The 22966-nt window shown below is 31.5% G+C and overlaps 1 protein-coding gene and 1 long non-coding RNA gene across 2 annotated transcripts; one reads left to right on the plus strand and one right to left on the minus strand.

The window, feature by feature from the left end:
- Positions 1–9486: 9486 nt before the first annotated feature.
- Positions 9487–21798, minus strand: LOC109180273. Its single transcript, XR_002054047.1, has 2 exons — positions 21760–21798; positions 9487–9540 (listed from the first exon to the last, which is right to left on the minus strand). It is a non-coding gene; the product is annotated as an uncharacterized LOC109180273 (long non-coding RNA).
- On the plus strand, positions 10406–12175 carry LOC109180272 (transcription factor MYB39). Its single transcript, XM_019329763.1, has 3 exons — positions 10406–10727; positions 10828–10957; positions 11050–12175. Exons 1-3 carry the CDS (start codon positions 10592–10594, stop codon positions 11879–11881), a joined length of 1098 nt encoding a protein of 365 aa, XP_019185308.1. The 5' UTR covers positions 10406–10591; the 3' UTR covers positions 11882–12175.
- Positions 21799–22966: the final 1168 nt, after the last annotated feature.

Raw genomic sequence — 22966 nt, forward strand, 5'->3', positions numbered from 1 at the left:
TGAGCATATAATATATAAAACAAACATGCATAGTTCAACTATTACTTTAAACTTTTAGTTGATGCAGAATATTACATATATTAATTCTCACTTTTTATTTTATATTGACGAAATGTGTACTAATATTGATTCTTTAAAAAAAATAAAAATAGAATATATACTGAAAGTCGTTTTTCTTTTTCTTTCAATTTTTTTTTTTTTTTTTTTTTTTTTGAAAAAGAGTCGTTTTACTTTCTGTGAATACAATTATCAATTTTCGTAATGAAATGATTAAATGATATAGATATGGTGATGAAACGAGCATAGATTTTCTTGGCCCCACTTATTATTATTATCATTATTATTATTTTATGGCTTTCAAACCAGAGTTGTTGGGCTATTTACATCTTAAAAATACATACATTCAATTGGTATTATTGTTCAAAAAGTATACACTTCACAATTCACATGCATTGGGATGAAGCAGTAGCAATTAGTACTTGAAACATGCATTAACGTTGTTTTGCATTCTTTAATGATATTCCACTTGTTTATTCGATCTACGTACTGCTAAACGACGGCTTAGGTTAGTAGGTTGTAAGTGTCACTTTCAGGCACACACTATATACAAGAGAGAGTATTTTTATTTGATACATCATATCATACATTGTTTAATGATGCCCTCCATCTAATTGATATTGAGAGGAAGATGACTCAAGTGATGAGTTGTTTGATTTGAATCATATTAATAAAATAAGATCAAGACTTTAGAGGGATCGATGATATTTGTATTGATCATATAATTATAAACATAAATATACAATTTAATTATCAATTTAAATTTTTAGTTGAATTAAGACAAAACGCATTATTTAATAATTTGGTATCAAAGAAAACTTCATGCCAAAGGTAATGCATGGGTTCGAATGGTAAAATTTTCCCGTTATATAGTCTAAAAATCTAATAAGTGCGAATGAATGTTGGTACCCTTCATTTATGTCTGTTTTACTGTTATCTTTTTTGATACATTAAGCTATAAATGTTGTACTATATAATTTTTTGGACAACAATACCCATACCGTTATAACTTCCGTTATCTATTTCCATTACCATGCACTTGCATGCATCCACTATATATTTTCTTACATTCTTTAATTGTAATAATATATGTAGATATTATATTAGAATATGTAATAAATAAATTACATATTTATTTATTACATATTGTGTGTGTGCGTGTGCGCGCGCCTTAAAAATTAAGGTGTGCAAGTTAATTGATTAAGCTTACTAAGTAGTTTGATTAGTTGGACTGAATAACTAGGAGTTAGTCAACCAGACTTTGTGTGTAATATAAAACTGGATTGATGGGTACATGATATTCATTATATAGCACATACAGTTTACGGTAATCATGTTGTTTAATAGATACCAATACACCATCTGTGGTTGTGAGCCAAGTATGCGACAAAAATGGCTAAGAGTCTACCAGATGCAACACAACAAGACGACATCAACTATGGCTGGAGATCAATATTGCTTTCGCTTATGCTACTACGAGGTTAGATATCTCGTAGATTCTCTTCAATAACATTAGATTATATTTAGATTTAATACAAATCTCTATGCCACCCAATAAAAAGATATTACGGCCCACGTATAACCAATCTAAGACATTAGTGGGATGTGTATTGGACATATAATATATAAACACAAATATGTAGTCCAACTATCCATTTTTAATTAACACAAAACACATCCTTTAATTCTTGAAAATAGTATGATAACAGTTTGATTTCAAATTAATTAAAATCTAATGTCGTGTCATATGATATCTGATCAATATGTACGATATAGATACATTATTATATATACACAGTCACACAAGGCCATGACCACTCCCCCCCCACCAAAAAAAAAAAAAAAAAAAAAAAATCTCGTATATGGAATATGGAGTAATTAATGATATATATGTGCAATAATTATATGCATGTGTCATTTCAAACAGGTAATTAGGTCTGAAGACATTAGCTCTTAGTTAGTAGACTGGTTTAACAACCAACCTAGCTGGCTAGCCATAGCCCATTAGGATATATGGTAGTGTTACTCGGATCAATCCCGGCCCTATCAACTTTTTAAGCATGATTGTTACTTTAATTTCACTAGCACAATTAAGACTTTGGGGTTATTTGGTAAGTAGCTTTTAAGTGATTGAATTGATGAGTTGATTAGTTGATAATATTAGCTGATTGTAGAAAGATGTTTGGTAAATTAACTGTTAGTCGATAGTTAGATTATATGCAAAATGACTTTCTTAAAAAGTTGATCGAAAAATTAAAACTGTTTTGAGCAGCTTTTTTGAATTTTAGTTTTTTTTGAACAATAAGTTGTTACAAAAAAACTAATTAATCAAACACTTATATTAATTATTTAACCAAGTCAAACAACTAATAATGGTCAAATAAGTCAAATTGGCTAATAAGCTAACTATGTTACAAATTGATTATTTATATATTACACGGTCTCCTGCTAGAAATTAACATTAACTATATATAATATATAAGAAATTTTTTGATACTTCCTACTCCATTGTCTTTTTAAATTGAAAAAAATTATGACATTTTGACCATATTAAGTGACTAAAACAAGCCAAACACCTTATATTCAAATGACACTTCTGTGGCTCCCCTTGAAAAAAGGTCACAAAAGGTATAAAACAGATACTACCTTGTAATAGAATCAATTGTATTAAAAAAAAATGACTAGAACGAAGGATAAAAAGTAATTTCTTTCAAAATTATTTTTATTTTTTTAAAAATATGTGATAATACCCAGATAAGAAGTCCGGAATTGAAGTCTTTACTTTATAGTTTATACACAACGATACATGTATACTACTAAGGTATAGTGTACATACAGGTTTGAACATTAAGAATACACGAGGAATGGAAGTAGCCAGAAACGTACACAAAGTAGTGATGTATGCTAGGCTTTGAATAAATAAGGTTATATCAATATTGTTATTTTATGCATGAATATTTGACTATCAATTTTGATTCAATATTATATTTGATATGTTGTCCGCAATGAACCCACTTCGATCCGGTCCAATTAATTATATTAAAAATAATAAAGAAAAAACATGTACGCACGTAGACTCTGTGCATGGACATGATGAACGTATTATACGTGGCATTATGAGAGGAACACAAAAAGAAGTGAAAACCCAGTAGAACAAGCAAATCAAATCTTGATTTTTTTTTTCCCCCCATTTTTTGATGGATTCAATACAATTAATGATTATATTGTAGTTGAAGATTGCTTCCATCAGGTGACATCACCTGCCCTTTTAAACTAATCCCTGTTCTTTTTTATTATTATTTTTAAAAAAATAATTTAAGTTTTTTAAAAAAGGGTATCAGCTAGTAAGGTGGTCCACCACTCTACTCCGACAAGGAACCTTAGTTGAAGAAGCAATCGCATGATCTATGTCTGGAAATGAAAATCTATAATTTGATCTTGTCTTTGGTTTCTGGGTAAAGAGCTTAACTAACTTTCGTGAAGAAGGTGTTAACGAGTGAGCTGAGGGTAAAAATGTAAGGTAGGTATGTATTTGGAAGATTTCGTTTTCTTTAATGTTGGGAGTACTACGTAAAACTCGTGCCGACAGCGTATGAAGAAACTCAAAGGAATTGCGTTTCTACAAATACTCGTCGTTAGTAGTTTGACTCTTAGTGGCCATTGATGTGATACTTATAATTTTATTAGTTTAGGTTTGAAAGCTGCCATTAGTGAAGTAAGATAATAGACTTTCTTTAATTTTTTGCAAGCTGGAATATATCTATCTGTATGTATATATTAGAGAGAGAGAGAGAGAGAGAGAGAGAGTATGTGGGGGTGGGGTGAGGAGTATGAGATTAATATATTAATGGATGTACTTATGTACATGCCATGTATGCATGGCTAACTACGCATGCATGCTGCCTCATAAATTTCTTTTCGATATTTTTAATTTACTTTTTATTTTTTATGCTTTTAAATTATCGGATGCCAAGGATCTTGTGGTCTAGTGAGACCAAGTTACTCTTCCATACGAGAGGTTGTGAGTTCGAGCCTCGGTGAATGCGGTATTGACTCTTTGCGCTTTAGTAGGCTGAGAAAGTAATTATAGAAACATAACCTTACTCACAAAAGGTGAAATTCTCTCCTCGATCTCCACGGCCCTCATATCTGGCTCAACAAGAAAATCATGGTGACTTAATAACTCATTAAGTGGAATGACCGGTGTTTGGTGCCCACCATACTGAGTGTAATTCCCAAGTGGAAGGACCGGTGTTTGGTGTCCACCATACTAAGTATAATTCCCACGTAATTGTTACTTTAGGATTCGATCTGATGTCCTTGCCCACAATTGAGCTGCCTATGGAGGCCGATAGAAACATATATATAACCAGAGAGCTATGGTTCATTGGTTCGTTGCTCAAAAAATTTCAGGCAATTATGCATGACTTCTTCTTCTTCTTTTTTTTTTTTTTTTTTTTTTTTTAGAAAAAAAATTTAGTGATCGATTTTTTTAAATGAATTTTATTGATAGTTAATAAAGAAAGCATTTTTCAAATCCTTAAATGGTTGAAAATATCATTTTTATCGAAAACTATAGATTTTTTATCACCAAAATTATGTGGTCTAATGGTACCCGAGTTAGACTTTCATTTGGAAGGTTGTAAGTCCAAGCCTCATTGGAGGTGTTATTGGTATTTCGTGTTTTAGTCGGTTGAGACAGTATATGAACAATACTACATTGTAATAGAGCCAGTAGCATTAAAAAAAAATAGATTTTTTTAAATAAATTCTAACTATTGCCATAATTTTAATTAGAATCGAGTTGTTATTGAAACCCAATTGCTCGAATAACATTCTCAATACTTGTTATTCAATGATAAAATTGAAACTTTAAACTTTGTTTAAAAAGAACCAAATTCATAGTCACTAATGAATTTGGACATAAACAATAAAATATTAATTAGTCTATGAAAAAAGTTAATTTTCCCTTTATGTAAACGTCTTAAATTTCATGATTAATTCATTCCTATCCTACAAATTAATTATTATCTGCCCCGGACTTAGCGTAGTTCGGTAGTTGGTTTGTCGCCTGGCTTAAATGTCATGACTCATGACGGAGGTGGTGGTGTGCTGGAAGGTCAATCTGGATTGGGTCCTTTATGCTTACTTAGCTTGAAGACTAGGATTCGAGGATCTGACCGGTGGCTGATTGAGTGACTCGCGATTTACCTCTCTAGTGACAATAAGGCAGGGTCTTATGGGCTTAGGATTAGTCGGGTCTGGATCACCCAAGTGTTTTTAAAAAACTTAATTATTATCTTCTTTAAATTCATGTCTGCTAGACGTACTGCTATTTAAATTAAATATAAACTATCGGCATGATTTCTTCCTGGGATTTCTGTTGTTCCTTCATTATTCCTTGCATGTAAGGCACGGGCATTATATTGTTGGCTTCAATCATTTACTTAAATTTGACAAAAATAAAAAAAAATAATAATAAAACTTACGTACATTACAATTCTGTTACCCTGTGTGATACAGGACAAAGAGCAAGGGGACACACAAAAGACAGGAACAAATAGAAAAAAGACATTAATTGAAGCTAAGGAAGCTTAAGGTAAACGAAAGGTGTGTGTTTGTGGGAATGGATTCAAAGCAGGTGAAAAATGAAAGGGTTTGCTGCACCAACTTCCCCTCTAACCAGCACACACTCATCAATGGTCAACACACACAACATTCAGGTCCCCATCGTTTCCGGTCTCCATCTTAACTGTAAGTTCCATCCAGAAGAAAAAAAAGGTTTCTTTCCTTCTTGTTATTAACGGCGACATCCACGTACGAAACTAAAATTCATGAAAATTCACACATGTTTTCCTCTACCTAGTTTTGGCCCTGATTGTTTAGCCATTGAGTCATCTTGATTTATATCATTCCAAATGCTCTGTCGGGCTGGGATGTAGGGGTATTGGGGTTGGGAATTTAACCCTTTTAGAAGAAATTTTGGATAATAATGAGGCAGTAAATTAAGGGTGTGTTTGGTTGACAGGTTTAACTCTAAGGAATGAGTATCAAAGTGATTGGTATTGTTTGATTGATAGGTTTTAAGAACACTACTATAGGTTTCAAATACCCCTTAATTGAAAAACTCATACCCAAATAAGGGTATCATCCCCTTTCATTCCTTTATTCATTCTCATCCCCTTTGATTAATGCTTTTAGATTTTTGTTCATATATATTGGTGTTTTGGATGTCTTTATATTAGAATCAATTGTCTTGATTTTGTGTTCTTGTATTTTTAAAATCTTTATTTCCATTATTGGATCATAACAAATTCAAACAACATTATTGATAATCATTCACATTCCACCATACCCCAAACATGCAAAATACTTTCACACAAACTCATTACAATTATCAAGTATTTAATACCCATTCCGATTTCGATTCCCATGTGTGAACCATTCACACCTTAAGTTTTATCAACCCTCATCTGCATAAATATCTGATTTCTCATGATATATGTGTGAGAGAGAGAGATTAGATCCAACCTGGAAACCCTTTCTAGTTTCTTCTCCAAAATATTCAAAATATTTTAATTTGTGGGGGTGAGTGAATCGGGTTAGAGGGTGATCTTGATCATACGATATTAGGGTTCACAAATATTTGTTTTTATGGTACGTAACAGTGTTGTATTTTTTTTTTAAAAAAAAAATTATAGCATATGTTTATTTAATAATATACCTTCAAAAAAAAAACTAATAATAAAAAAGAAAAAATTGCAAGTTCATTAAGCATAAAATATAACCACGATGTCAACTATTATGTATTGTGATGATACATTTGTTGTCAATTACTATGCTAAAATGTTTGATTATTAATGTATATATTGTATTGAATTAATAGGATACTTAGAGTATTAAATTAATTTCATTTTTATGAAATTTGAAGGTTAGAAGGTAAATTATACGGTACAGTCAGATTGCACTGTAGTATTGAAAAGCGCTTAATTTGATGATATTGAAACCCTGCGACCTCCCATGGCGGCCGGGTCGGCGAGCGCCGCCGCCTCTTTTTAGGGTCGGCTGCTAGCGGTCGTTGGTGAATGGTGATTCTCCGGCAGCTGATAATATTTGTTGTTGTCTCATGTGAGTGTACGTGGGGGACGGAGAGGAAGAGGAGGTAGGGTAGGGATGGATGGGGTGGGGGTAGTAGCTAGCATATATATATATATATATATATATATATATATATATATATATATATATATATATATTATGCTTATATAATATATACAGTCACTCACATGACATAATAGAGAGGAAATTGGGCAGTGCATTGGCGGACCCATAGTCCTCATGAATAGACATGGACGTAAGATTAATAAATAATTAATTTGTTTAGAAAAAGGTTTTCCATGCAAATAAAATAATAAAAAAATTAATTAAATGAAGAGTGATGAAAGAATGGTTGGTGTTGCGTGCATGGAGGAGTTTCTCCTGCCAGAGGGCAGTCGCCACCTGTTCTCGACAATGACTCGCTTCTTCTTCTTCTTTAGGTGTCTTCCCCATATATATATATATATATATATATATATATATATATATATATATATATATATACACACAAAATAAACTTACAATCACTATAGGATAGTATATACTAGATTGTCCATAATTGACAGACTTTATCAAGAAAGTCAATATAACGCTCCCATTCAAAGTCAAATTTGTAACTTTGTGGTTATTAAGTTAACAGCTTAATCAATTTGGCTGTCATAATTTTTATTTTATAATGAAAAATACTTGGTGTACTCCCATTTTATACTTCCAACTTTTACTAAATCTCACAAATTTTGATATAAATACTTTTCTGTAAATTCAAATAATGAAAATTACCAATCTTTATTTATCACTTTATAAAGTAAAATTAAAAGATTAGAATTGGGAGTACGTAGGGTAGAAGTCATTCATAATAGGTGCTACTCTCATACGATTTACAACTGCTTGATGCTGCACGTTGGAAATTACAAAAATGCCCTCCTTTCTGTATTATTATAATATAGAATATAAAATTTGTAACTATTCCGGTGTTGTTATCAAGCCATAACATCCATACTTTATGGAGTTTTGTTACCTATTTTATATACCATTTCTTTTAACTATGTTCATGCAATACTTTAAAATGAGAAAATTGATTTTTACACTAAATTATTTTTTTCCATTTTTTTTAATAAAAAAATTCACAACAAAATAAAAAGTATAGTTGTAAAAATATAGTTATTTTTTAAAAGTATAATATCACTAAAATCTAAATTTTTTATATTGCGCATTTAAGTTTATTATTCTTTCAAAAGGTTGAACCACAACCCTAACCACAGAGGCTAGACCAGTGCTCACTGCGCACAAGGAGCCCCCCTCACTTTGAGAAATTGCTCCCTCACTACCACGGGTAGTTATGCTGTACATCCGTATGCACCATGCATGGTGCATACGGATGCCAAAACGACGTCGTTTTATTAAAAAACGCGCGTCTCCCCTTTAAAAAAAATGCAGGTTCGATTCCTAGCAACAACATTATATTGTTCATTCATTCTGGAATTTTAGTTCATAGATTATGGAATTATAGTTCATTGATTATGGAATTATAGTTCATCGATTATGGAATTGTAGTTCATCGATTCTGAAATTTTAGTTTATAGATTATGGAATTTTAGTTCATTCATTCTGGAATTTTTAGTTCATAGATTAGATTATGGAATTATAGTTCATCGATTATGGAATTTTAGTTCATATGTTGTTGCTGGGAATCGAACTTGATTTTTTTTTTTTTAAAGGGGAGATGCGCGTTTTATTAAAACGACGTCGTTTTTGCATCCGTATGCACCATATAAAACTCGATCCCTGATCATTTTTCCAAAGTTTCACCTCTATGACCAGTTGAGCTACCCATGCTGGCGCATTTAAGTTTATTATGAATTGATAGAAAAACAATCTGTTTAATTATATAAATTGAGATTATTTCCCGTTATAGTACTCCGTATTGGAGATGGTGGTACCTTTCTTGCAGATACCCTCAACCCCAAGTTATCTTGGATTTTAAATAGAGTAATGTTACACATGTTTTCACATTATACTCAATTTTTACTACAAAATGTGACAAATTTTGATTAATATAGAAAAAAATGGGCCACAATCTTTATCCTCTTTTTTTTTTTTTTTTTCACCCAATAAAAATTAAACTTTGATAGGAATTATATTAAGTACATCTATCATTACCCTTCCATATATTAAGGGGCTATAATATATAGTACGTCTACATGGGATGGTATTGTATATCATTTCCCTTCAACATATTTAGGGGCCAAGTACATCTATCATTTCCCTTCTATATATGTTAGCGGATTGGGTTAGCGGGTTTGATTAGTTGATAACATTAGCTGGTTGTAGAAAGATGTTTGACAAATTGGCTTTTAGTTGATAACTGATTACATTCAAAATGACCTTTAAGGATATGCTTTATTTTATCGAGAAGCTGATAGAAAAAACCGCTTTGAGTAGCTTTTTGAATTTTAGTGTTTTGGAGCAATAAGCTGGTACAAAAATATGCTTAACCAAACACTCATATTGGCTATTTAATCAAGCCAAACGCCTAATAGTGGTCAAATAAATCAAAATTGACTGATAAGCTAATTATGTTACTAAAGAGGACCATGGTATGTTGACTATTAAATTTATCCTCATTGATTTGTATTTCATATAAATGATATATATAAAAATAAATAAATTTAGTAAAAAGCTAATTAAGGTGGGTTATATACATGTTTTTTTTAATGTACCTGAATCAACCTTGTGACCTCTTATGAAAAGTTTCAAACATATAATCTGAACTATATATATAGTTTTTAATGGCTACTTGTAAGATATTTCAATTTTTCTCTAGTGTCTCTATATGTGTTCTATATTAAATTATTAATGTGATTACAATTTACAACTCTACTAACTAACATCTAGATTAGCAAATATAAATATACTTAATAGTGAATAATAAATAATTCTAATTCTAATAAATAATCACAAAGTCAAGTATATACTTACCTTTTCTCAAGTTCTTTTACCCATATGTACTCATGTAATTTGAATCAATTAGCTTGGAAAAAAAATGGATTACACAATGCTTTTCTTGTATATAAACACGCAATAAACAAAGAAAATAATAAGTGTACTCTTACAAGTTGTCCCTTGTTGTAATTTTTTGTCGGTTAAAATTACAAAACATATTTCATCCAAAATACACATTCTAATAGTGGTGACCGATTTTCCCTAAGTTAAAAAAAATGCTGAATAAACAAATTAAATAGGAGGAAGGTGTCCACGTAAGCGGAGTTTCATTGGTAGACTAGAAGAGGATAGAGGGAAGGGGGAGAGAGAAAGTGTGTGTATATATAATCGAGGTTGAGAGTTATTAGGTGGGATTTGGGGAGGCAACCAAATCATAAGGAAACATATTATTATTATTAGTATTATTTGGATAGCTATCCTAGCTAGCAAGAATATGGGAAGGTCTCCTTGCTGTGATGAAAATACTGGCCTGAAGAAAGGCCCCTGGACTCCTGAAGAAGATCAGAAACTTATCAACTATATCAACAAAAACGGCCATGGCAGCTGGAGAGCTCTCCCTAAACATGCAGGTTCAATTCTATACATACAATTTCATCATATCATATATATAAGAAATGTGATTTTTTTGTGTTTTAATTTGTTTTTAATTACTTGTATTATCTTTTTCAGGTCTTAATAGGTGTGGAAAGAGTTGCAGGCTGCGCTGGACAAATTATCTCAGACCTGATATTAAGAGAGGAAAGTTTTCTCAAGAAGAAGAACAAACCATTCTCAATCTCCATGCTATCCTTGGCAACAAGTAAGTAAATATCTGTTCTACACAACTTTTAATTAAGAGTTCGATCTATCGCTAGCGAAAATTAATGATTGTTTTTGTTTTTTTTTTTTAAGGTGGTCTGCAATTGCAACTCATCTACCGGGGCGAACTGATAACGAGATCAAGAATTTCTGGAACACGCATCTGAAGAAGAAACTGATCCAGATGGGGTATGACCCGATGACCCATCGCCCGAGAACCGATATATTCTCGAGCTTGCCGCATCTCATAGCGCTGGCGAATTTGAAAGAGCTGGTGGATCAGCACCAATCTTCATGGGAAGAACAAGCCGCCATGGCTAGGCTGCAATCGGAGATGGCTAAGTTTCAGTACTTACAGTATCTCCTTCAGACTTCTCCGGCTCCGGCGCCGCCGCCGCCGCCGCCGGGGCCCGGTTTCTCGCCCAACAACCTCAATAACACCGCAACTGCTAACAACAATAATAATAGTAATAATAATGTTTCGGATATGGAAGCGTACAGTCATCTGTTGAGTACAGTTCTGGGGTCCTCATCGGCGACGACCCAAATGGATAGTTCCGTTTTGACCTTGAGTAACCTCGGACAAGCTATCCAGGATTCTTCTATCCCGTTCTCTCATCTCCCTGATCTTCAACCTCCTTGCGCCGCCATCTTCCAGCAATCCTCCAAGGATAATAATAATAATAATAATAATATGGTTCAAGCTCAAGGGATTTCCGGCTTTACTGTGCTTAGCGACGGGGAAAACTCGCCCACCTCTCCCTGGCTTCCGTCCTCTCTTTCACCGTCTCCTCCTCCGCCGCCGGTCGTCCCTGAGCCGCCCACGGTGGACGGTAGTGGCGCTTCCAGCTACGGCGGAGCTCCGCCTTCCTCGGTTTGGCCTGATCTCCTTCTTGACGACGACCCTTTATTTCCTGACTTGTAAGATATATGTATTATCAACCTTTTGATTAAACCATTTTCAAAATTACCCTTTTGTTTATTTCTGTCTTTTTTTTGGCCTTTTAGATTTTCTACTTTTTGGGGTTTTTTTTTTTTTTTTTAATCACTTTTATGATGATAGTGTAACACTAATTACTGTTTTTTAGGTCTGTATGTGTATATATATCCATCCACACTATATATAATTATGCTTTCTTTTTTTCCCTTAATTGGGTGTACATGGGGATTTGTTATATATGCATGGGATTTGGATGAATGAATATACACATTTTCCTAATCTTTTTATTTATTTATTTTGACTACTACTTACTCTCTTACCACGCAAATCTGTTCATAACTACTTTCTCAACCTATTGAAGTATAAAGAGTACGTTAATACCGCTCTTATTTGGGAGAGTCACTTACTCTCTAATTTTGTTTTTATTTATCTATCAGAACCAGTCAATTTTAATTTATTGCATTTTTATTCTACAGTGCTTTTTTAACTACTACCACAACTACATGTATCGATGTGCCATGGGATATGAATGATTGCTAATAATTATGAAAAAAGCTGCTGAGTGCTGACACCAACCCGTAAACTTAGCTCAATTAATTATGGGTTAATTAATTAATTACGAAAACTAAAGTACCAAGTTACATGGTTTTTAGCTGTCTGCCTGTCTGTTGTTTGGTCTCTTCCTTGTTGGCATCTTCTGGAAATCAGATTCAATCCAGTGTTCTTTGCATGAAATTGAAGTTTCATGCATATACGATTGCATGCATGGCCTACATGCCCCTAAAAGCAATCGCAAATAACAATATGTCTTGCGTAAATTTCTGTGTCTCACGCGCCGCTGGATTATCATTACCTCCTGTCATCAAAGATTTTCACAATCAACAATTATTCTCACTCAAAATTAATCAAATTTTAATATTATTAACTATGGGCCACCTAAGCTGATTTATTTTATTGTGGTCCTTTATCGGCTAAGGTCACAATGTTGAGTTTACATTGCGCACACTTTCGGGCAGTAGTTGCGAGTTTTTTTTTTTGTTGCCCAACAAAAAAATATAATCAAGTGACAAATGAGCTTCTTTGTGGGGACAATTCTAGGGATAACTAACCCAGGTTCGATCCTCACAAGTGACAATTCTCCTTGGGCCAGCTCCTGTGCCTCCCGGAGCGAACGGGGATTAGTCGGGTGGACTCAGATCGTAAGACAGACGAAGAAAGATCCGGAACATCTCGGTAAGTGTTTGTTTTTGACAATTTGGACGTGTAGAATTGTGCGTAGACATATGTATAGTCATTCGTAAATATACTACTGTGCATGTGTATGTATATATGTGTAGTTGTACTGCTTATAATTTTGTGTGGTATGCGTTGATAAGGTTGCAATCAGTTCGTTGACGTACCGCGAGATTTATAGTATATATATATACATGGAGTAGTAGCTGAAGAAAATAATATCCAAATGTTTCTTGCTAAAGTTTATTTGGAAAGGAGCTTTCATGTGAGTGAGAGGTGTGGGGGTGGGTGGGTTGACCTTGGGATAAAGTCAAGAAGGTGACGTAAAAGGATTCACAATCATAAAATGGGACCCAAGTAGTTAGGAAACACCATGTTTAAGAATTGATTCTCATATTAGCAAGTAATAATTATTGATAGGTGCAATATCCTACGTGTAACCTATACTATCTCTATTATCCTTGAACTTAATTATTCCAACTAGAACAATAATATTTAGTTTCTAATATTATTATTTATTTATGGAAAAATAAAAAATAAACCATTGAATTATTTTAGGGATATTAGTTAAGTCACCGAATTCGAAGTTCCAAATTCATCCATGAACTTGGAAAAAAGAACAATTAGCATTTTTAACAGGTTAACAATAAGTTTGTGCTGATTGGAATGTCATGTGAACTTTTTATTTTTCATTTTATTTTTATTATTATACTAAGCATTTGACAAAAGAACTAGGCCATAAATTAAGATATTAAGATTTTGATTAATAAAGCATAGATTGTGTCATTTTTGTAAATTAATAAAGATTAAAAAAAAAAGAGTTAAAAAGTCAGTAACATATTTTGAAACGCTACCCATTTTAAAATAAGCTATTATTTTAAGCTTCCATGTTTTACCAAACAGAACTTATAACTTATTTATAGTTTAAAATAAGATATAAGTTTTAAAATAAACTTTACTAAAGAGAGTTAGTGTTACATATCATCAAATGTACTTTCTAAAGTCACGGATTTTAAGTGCACATCTACGTATCATCGGATGCACTTATTAGTTGTGCTAGTATATTTTAATTTAGAGTTTAAAATATTTATCAAAATATTACCTTACATGTATATATAATTAATATTTTTTTTAAGTGCCGATCTATATTAATGTGTTTTATACCAATTACAATTAATTGTATATTTAATTGTATTGAATACTATGAAGACAAGTGTGTTGATAGTATCTAATACAATTCAAATAGCATATATACTTATATATTGTAGAAAAAGTATTGATGCCGTACAACACTGTAAAAATTTCTATAAAATAATATAATGTTTTTTTTTTTAAAAAAAATCAAATGGAATAAACTTTTCGCATTCACATACATATATACATACACACGTTACACGTACACATTTATGATATGATTTCATTGAAAATAAAGTACTTTTGCTCTATAAATGGAAACATGGCTTAAAATCTTCAATTGCAAGTTAATTTCTTTCCTTTATTATTTTATTTTTATATTTGAAGAGAAATTAAATGCTATTATTATTATTATTATTATTATTATTATTATTATTATTATTATTATTATTATTATTATTATTATTATTATTATTATTATTAAGTCCAGAACTGTTTGAATGTGTTAAAAATCAAGGGGTAGGTGATGAGGTGTACGGGGAAGGTGACCATTGTGAAGTTAGGTTGGTAAATTAGTTGGAAATCAACATTTTCTTTTAACTTAGCTTGCTTCTACCGTATGACTCTATAAATTCTTTAGTGAAGTGCATGTTTTCCATTGTACATTTTTTTTACCCTTATAATAATGAGTATACTTTTATATTATACTATAGAACAATATAATGAAGTTTAGTACTCTTTTCGACACATAGTAATTGACTCATTGTTAAGTCAAGTATCGTTAGGGCAGTTAATTTGTTCATATAATTAAAATGAAGAGGTTATTATCATGTTTGATTATTATATAAGAATGTATTTATATATATTCGACAAATGATATAAAATGGTGTTATATTGCAAGAGGGAGTTTAGAATTAGAATATGGTAGGCAAGAGAAATATTGCTATTTGTATTTACATTACACAAATGATATAAAATGCATTTAATATGCAATAGGGAAATTAGAATTAGCTCCCTAGCTAGCATAATAGACCAAAGAAAAAAAAATTACTATTTTTTATCTAATATCGTACTAAATGATGTAATTGAATCGTGACAAATATATTAAAATTCTTTATATTATTAACTTTTTTATAACATTTTTTATATATTCAAGAAAATTGAAAATTGAACCTGCAATATTATATACGGAGTACTACTTAAGGACATCCCAAATAGGGATTTTTATATTGATTTCTGCAAAGCTAAAATCTGGTTGTATGTTTTTTCACTTATGTTAGCATTGATATTTTTTTTTTCTCTTGCAAAAATCTTAGAAGAAGAAAGAAAAACGTAAAAAAAAAAAAAAAAAAAAAAAAAAAAAAAAAAAAAGAGAGAGGCTAGGGAGCGCACTGTGCGCTCGTTGGGACGCTTCAGAGTGGCCGCCAGCTGGCAGTCACTTTGAAATTTAGACCGTTGCATGTCCCTTTTTTATTAATTGTCAGAATTTTTTTTTTTCATTTTCCTTTTCTCTCTCTCCTACTTGACTTCTTAAAAACTAATAAAAAAATCTTGACAATTGGAGATGTCCTAAGAGTTATAAGTTGATACTATTTTGATTTATGGATAAATCGGTAGCTCTACTTAAATATTTGTTATGACTTATGAGTAAAGTCCGCCTTGTAACCAACAAAGGACCAAAAGTAGGTAAACTATCTTAAGTTTTTATAGCTGACCACCTCAAACCAAAAAAGTCAATAGACAGATCACACGAAAAGTCAAACGATAAAATCATTGGTGCGCGTACTTATCAAATATTATTTGATAATTAACTGACTGATCATATTATAAGTTAATCTAACAAATTTTTCTTAAATAATACTCCGTATAAAATTTATGCAAATAATACTGCAGTAAAATAATTAATAAAAAATAAAATAGGAAAAAGTTGAAAGCAGCCTATGATGCCGGCCAGGCGACTATTTCCTTGGTGAGTAGGTGGACTTTCGTTCCTTTTCAAACAAGAGATTGACTATTAGCAATGATTTGAATAAAGTATGATTAATATCAACTAATTACTCTTTAATTAAAGTACTTTAACCTGTATATATGAAGCCTTGGCTGCTCAGCTTTGATAGTATACATACAAATACAAGCATTGAAGTGTGCCTATCATCTGTTTACTTAGGTTCCATCTTACAGGTAACTAAAGTCAATCAAGATGAGGAGGATACGAGGCTGTCTTGTTAAAATAAATTGTAAAATCTTACTTTGTCATAGATAAACTGTACTCCTGCTCAATATTCTTCATCGATCATTAAAAAAAAAAAAAAAAAAAGATTCCATGCCCATAAACTATCCTGAGAGCCTAGACTTATTTAAATGGATTATTTAGTGATGATATTAATAATATAATTAACTAAACTTTACTAAAATGTCAACAGATATAATAATTACCTGTTTACTCTTTAGTGATGATTAGAATCAACTTGTATTTATATAATTTGATTTTGTTGTTAATGATTATATTTCTTAACTTAATAATCAAAGAGAAGTTATTGAGGGTGGTGTTTGTGGGGATTTGGTTGGGGGGGGAGTTGTTATCAATCATTATTGTATGGACCATGATTTACACAACAGTGTGGATTATATTATCAAATAATATACATTAGTACACAAATAATGTATATTTAATGTATTAAAAATATGCATTGTATTCGCGGAAGGTACATTATTTGAGTACTGAAAGTATATTATTTTGTATAATGTATATAAAGGGTCAAATAAGCCCTCGAACTTTAGCTTAAAAGTCAATTAGGGTCCTAAACTTTTTAAAGGTGCAATTACACCCATCAATAATTCATTTAAGTGCTATGAAACCCAAAAATAAATTAATGACCTGCTATCACAGGTCATTAGGGTTCAGGCCACCTTCCGGCGAATTTTCCGGCAAAAAAAAAAAAAAAAAAAAAAAAAAAAAGTGATCGGCGAAATTTTCGACAAAAGAAGTGCCGGCGAAATTTTTGACAAATCTGGGTCGGTTGCTGGTCACATTTTTTTTTTATCAGAAAATTCGCCGGAAGGTGGTCTGAACACTAATGACCTGTGATAGCAGGTCATTAACTTGTTTTTGGGCTTCATTGAACCTAAATGAATTGTTGATGGGTGTAATTGCACATTTAAAAAGTTTAGGGGCCTAATTGACTTTTAAGCTAAAGTTCGAGGGCCTATTTGACCATTTTCCCTTCAATAAATAAATATTTTATATAATGTATATTCAATAAACGAAAAATGTACTTTTAGTATATTAAAAATGTACTTTTTGTTATGATCCTGTGTGGACCAATTTGCCGGGGATTATAGTAAAGACAAGGTTTGGATGATCCAGGTCATTAACTTGGAAAGCAATCGTTATGCCTTGGACCCGTGTCCAGCATGCTTGCTGGACACGGGTAACAGTGCCGTTAGGCACTGTTATCTCTTTTTTTTTTTTTTTTTTTTTTTTTTTTAATTTCAGATCACTTTGTTATAGAAGTATATGTTCATAATTTTATTACTATATGTTAATAACTATACATTCATAACTCCATAACTGTACGTTCATAACTCTATAACTGTACATTCATAACTCTATAACTGTACATTCATAACTTCATAACTGTACATTCATAACTCCATAATTGTACATTCATAATTTTCGAAGCTCTATGTTCACAATTTTAGAGCTCTATGTTCATAATTTTATCACTATATGTTCATAATTGTAAGTTCATAATGTTAGAGCTCTTTGTTCATAATTCGATCAATAACTGTACATTCATAATTCCATAACTGTAGATTCATAATCTCATAACTGTAGATTCATAACTCTATAACTGTACATTCATAATCTTCGAAGCTCTATATTCACAATTTTAAAGCTCCATGGTCATAATTTTATCACTATATATGTTCATAATTGTAAGTTCATAATGTTAGAGCTCTGTGTTCATAATTTCATAATTGCATAACTGTACATTCATAACGGTATAACTGTACATTCATAATAAAATAAAAAAAAATAACGCCGTTAACGCCGTTAACGGCAAAACACGCGCGAATTTTTTTTTTTTAACTAAATGACACGTTTTTTTTTTTTAAAAACGACATCGTTTTGGGCCCGTGTCCACAATTCAATATGGACACGGGTCCAGAGCATAATTTGCCCAAGGTGGTAGTTAATTGGGCCAAATTTCTCAACAGTGAAAGCTTTGGGATAGCCCAGTACACTTAGTTGGGCCAAACTTTAATAGATGATTAATTTTGACACATTTTTTAATAATATTCTATGAAAATTTTTATCTCAACTATTTCATGTATAATTAATGAGTTAAGGTGAAACTATGGTGTAGGAACATGGTATACGAAAGTTAGTCTATTTCATAATCTTTGGTTCACTGAATAGATTCATAATGTAATAGTATTCCTTGTAATAGGTCTATTTTTATTGTTTGATAAGTAATTTTATTATTATTGAAAATGAGATAAATAGCTATTTTGATGAGGGTATGATATTTTGTTATTCTCAAATTCTCATAAATAACTTATTTTTGGCAATGCATAATTTATTCTTAAATATTTTTGTTACTACTTACTACTACTACTAAATTGTCTTAATTATTTAATATATAATTAATGAGTTAAGGTGACACTAAGGTGTAGAAACATGGTATATGAAAGTTAGTCTATTGTTCCCAAAAGGTTGAATCTCCAATCCTAAGGTCCCACACCTGACCTAAAAAGTTAGTCTATTATAACATGTTCAGTTTTCCGAAATAGATCAAGAGTATAATAGCATTTTTTGTAATAAGCATATTCAGTTATTTGGTAAATAATTTTATTATCAGAAAAAAGGAGAAATGGGGAATAATTATTCCAAGAGGGTATAATATTATGTTATTCTCGAATCCTCGGGATTAACTTATTTTTGGTAGTACTTAATTTATCCTTAATAATAATAATAATAATAATAATAATAATAATAATTATTATTATTATTATTATTATTATTATTATTATATAGTAGTTATTTATTTAGGGTTTATTTTGTTAAATGCCTAATTTTCTTTTGCTTAGTTATTTTTTGGTGACCAGAAACACTCAAGGTCAATATCTGAGAGTGTGCACTAAGTAATTAATAGCTTATTTTTGTATGTATTGTAATGTGTAGTAGTAAACATACTTGTAGTAGTAATAGTAGTGTGTGCCGTGGAGAGTAATTTTATTGTTTAAATGCTTATTACATTTTTACAATTTTTTAATTCAATCAAATACTAGAATTTAATTTCTGAAATTAATTTCTTTTAGGAACCAAATAATACAATGTAATTTCCATTATATTCTTTATTTATTCGAATTTTATATTTCATATGAATATATGATTCATATTCTCTTAAAATTTATTACTCGATCAAAATGTACTGTTACTGGTTTCCAGATTCCAAAGTAATCAAAATAGCAATGGCTGTCAAAACTCTGTAAATAATTTCTTACTCAAAATCTAGTTTATTACAATCCCTACCTGTACGCAAATTATGCTGTGCAACCGAATGCACCATGCGCATGGTGCATTCAGTCCAAAACGATGTCGTTTTAATTAAAAAAACGCGCGTCTCACTTAAAAAAAAAATCAGGTTTGATTCCTAGCAATATCATTTTTATATATCCATAAATTCATAATTATATATCCACAAATTCATAACTATATATCCACAGTGAATGAATGAAGTAAAAATCCACAACTATATATCCATAGTGAATGAATGAAGTAAAAATTCACAATGAATGAACTAAATATCCACAATGATTAAACTAAATATCTACAATGAATGAACTAAATATCCATAAATTCATAACTAAATATCCATAAATTCATAACTATATATCCAGAAATTCATAACTATATATCCACAGTGAATGAATGAAGTAAATATCTACAATGAATGAAGTAAATATTCACAATGAATGAACTAAATATCAATAAATTCATAACTATATATCCACAATAATACTATTGCCGAGAATTGAACCTGAATTTTTTTTTAAATGAGACGCGCGTTTTTAGTCAAAACGACGTCGTTTTGGACCGTATGCACCATGGGCATGGTGCATTCGGTTGCACCTCATAACTATTGCTACCTGTAGCCTTGGGCATTGGACGCTACAAATAATATTAGAGCCCAGTACAAGTTTGACCCACAAATAAGGAGAAAGAAAATTTTATAATTTTTATTTTTATTCTCATGTTTTATTTTAAAAGTTAAAAGTGTGAAAATAGGTTATGTCAATGAATTAAACCTTTGTTTTATTTTTCTTTAAATTAATTATACTTATTCTATCTTTTTACTCATGTAATGACAATAACGTGCATATATAAACTGTCAAAATGACCCATCAATCTAGCTATCCAGTTCTGTCGTAAGTAGGAATTGATTCAGCAATATTACAATACGTCAAGAGATGGGCTGTTTAGCCCGCCTCGCCTCGGCCCAATAGTTATGCCGTGCAACGGAATGTACCATGCGCATGGTGCATACGATGCAAAACGATGTCGTTTTGACTAAAAACGCGCGTCTCACTTAAAAAAAAAAAAAATTCAGGTTTGATTCTCGTCAATAGTATTATTGTGGATATATAGTTATGAATTTCTGAATATATAGTTATAAATTTGTGGATATATAATTATGAATTTATGGATATTTAGTTCATTCATTGTGGATATTTAGTTCATTCATGGTAGATATTTACTTCATTCATTCACTGTGGATATATAGTTGTGAATTTATGGATATATAGTTATGAATTTATGGATATATAGTTATGAATTTATGGATATTTAGTTCATTCATTGTGGATATTTAGTTCAATCATTGTGGATATTTAGTTCATTCATTGTGGATTTTTACTTCATTCATTCATTCATTGTGGATTTTTACTTCATTCATTCATTCATTGTGAATTTTTATTTCATTCATTCACTGTGGATATATAGTTATGAATTTCTGGATATATAGTTATGAATTTCTGGATATATAAAAATGCTATTGCCGGGAATCGAACCTGATTTCATCTTTAAGTGGGAAGCGCGTTTTTTTAACCAAAACGGCGCCGTTTTGCAACCGTATTGTGGATATTTAGTTCATTCATTGTGGATTTTTACTTCATTCATTCATTCATTCATTGTGGATTTTTACTTCATTCATTCATTCATTGTGAATTTTTACTTCATTCATTCACTGTGGATATATAGTTATGAATTTCTGGATATATAGTTATGAATTTCTGGATATATAAAAATGCTATTGCCGGGAATCGAACCTGATTTCATCTTTAAGTGGGAAGCGCGTTTTTTTAACCAAAACGGCGCCGTTTTGCAACCGTATGCACCTTGCAAGGTGCATTCGGTTGCACAGCATAATTTGCGGCCTCGGCCATGAGCCTAGATGAGGCGGGACGTGGGTTTGGCCCGCAACCTGTACGTTTTTAAAAAAAAATATAGGGAAAATTGTAAAAAATGCCCCTCTATAATATGTCAATTATCAATGTCACCCCTGAATTATGAGTGGTGTAAATGTTGCCCCTCAATTATCAAAATGGTGCACATATAGCCCCTCCCGTAACGGACATGTGGTTCTCCGTTAGTGTACGACACTGTTAATTTGGAGTAAATATGTAATTTAGTTGTTTTTTTCCTCCCTCGATTCAAAGTACAGCGATGGACAGCGGTGGGGAACCACGAGTCCGTTACGGCAGGGGCTATATGTGCGTCATTTTGATAATTGAAGGGCAACATTTACACCACTCATAATTCAGGGGTGACATTGATAATTGACATATTATAGAGGGGCATTTTTTACAATTTTCCAAAAAATATATATAATTTGTTTAGTTTTCTTATGAAATCGACTAGTCCTTTTAGGCCTTATGCTTTCACCAACTTCCCAAATCAGACCTCCATCAGTTCATCTTCAACATTGGAAACTAATACGGATCAACTTACGGATCCATTACGAGTGTCAATTGGGCCCAAAATAAGGTCCAAGTCTAATTAGTTAAGATAACTCTTTATTGAACATGTGCAAAGATTGTAAAATTTAAATAGAAGTCCAAGCTCAAATGAAGACCAAGAGTTTAAAGATTATTTTAATTGTACTTGTGTTGATTTTGAGTAATTATCTTTTGAGAAAGGAAGGGATCTTCAATTTCGTTCCCTAAACTAATTACCTTTCTTGCTTTTCAAATTATTTAGAAGTAGATTAGGAAATTACATATCTTGCCTTCAAGTAAATGTGTATGACCAAACCCTAACCCTATTCCTATAAGTGTTGGGTTTGGCTACCCCTTTATTCTTCAGTCTTGATTTAATGAAATACATTTGAATTATTTTCAAGCATCACCTTTACACTCAAAGTGTATGTTTTAATCCTTGATTAACTTCTTGCTTCTTCAACCTTCTAGAATTATTATTTGGAGTTCAATTTCATAATCTTCCTAGGGGGCATAACTAGACATGCTATATTGAAGATTGCTCGTGAATTCTTGAAGCTACCATATATTACAATGGAAACCCGATTGGACTCGGAACTAAAGAGATATTTCGTGCAACTACATGTAATTTACTCAGTAGCATTGAATTGAGAACGTTCTTGGATAATCTTATTTGTTCCATGATCTATACTACTTGGG

Source organism: Ipomoea nil, unplaced genomic scaffold, assembly GCF_001879475.1.
Source record: "Ipomoea nil cultivar Tokyo-kokei standard unplaced genomic scaffold, Asagao_1.1 scaffold1026, whole genome shotgun sequence".
Taxonomy (NCBI): Eukaryota; Viridiplantae; Streptophyta; class Magnoliopsida; order Solanales; family Convolvulaceae; genus Ipomoea; species Ipomoea nil.

Bases quoted from the DNA above. Each gene is read 5' to 3' on its own strand.
- LOC109180272 (XM_019329763.1), top strand. From the start codon at position 10,592: ATGGGAAGGTCTCCTTGCTGTGATGAAAATACTGGCCTGAAGAAAGGC. The intron at 10,728-10,827 runs GTTCAATTCTAT...TATCTTTTTCAG, and splicing joins AGCTCTCCCTAAACATGCAG to GTCTTAATAGGTGTGGAAAG. The intron at 10,958-11,049 runs GTAAGTAAATAT...TTTTTTTTTAAG, and splicing joins CATGCTATCCTTGGCAACAA to GTGGTCTGCAATTGCAACTC.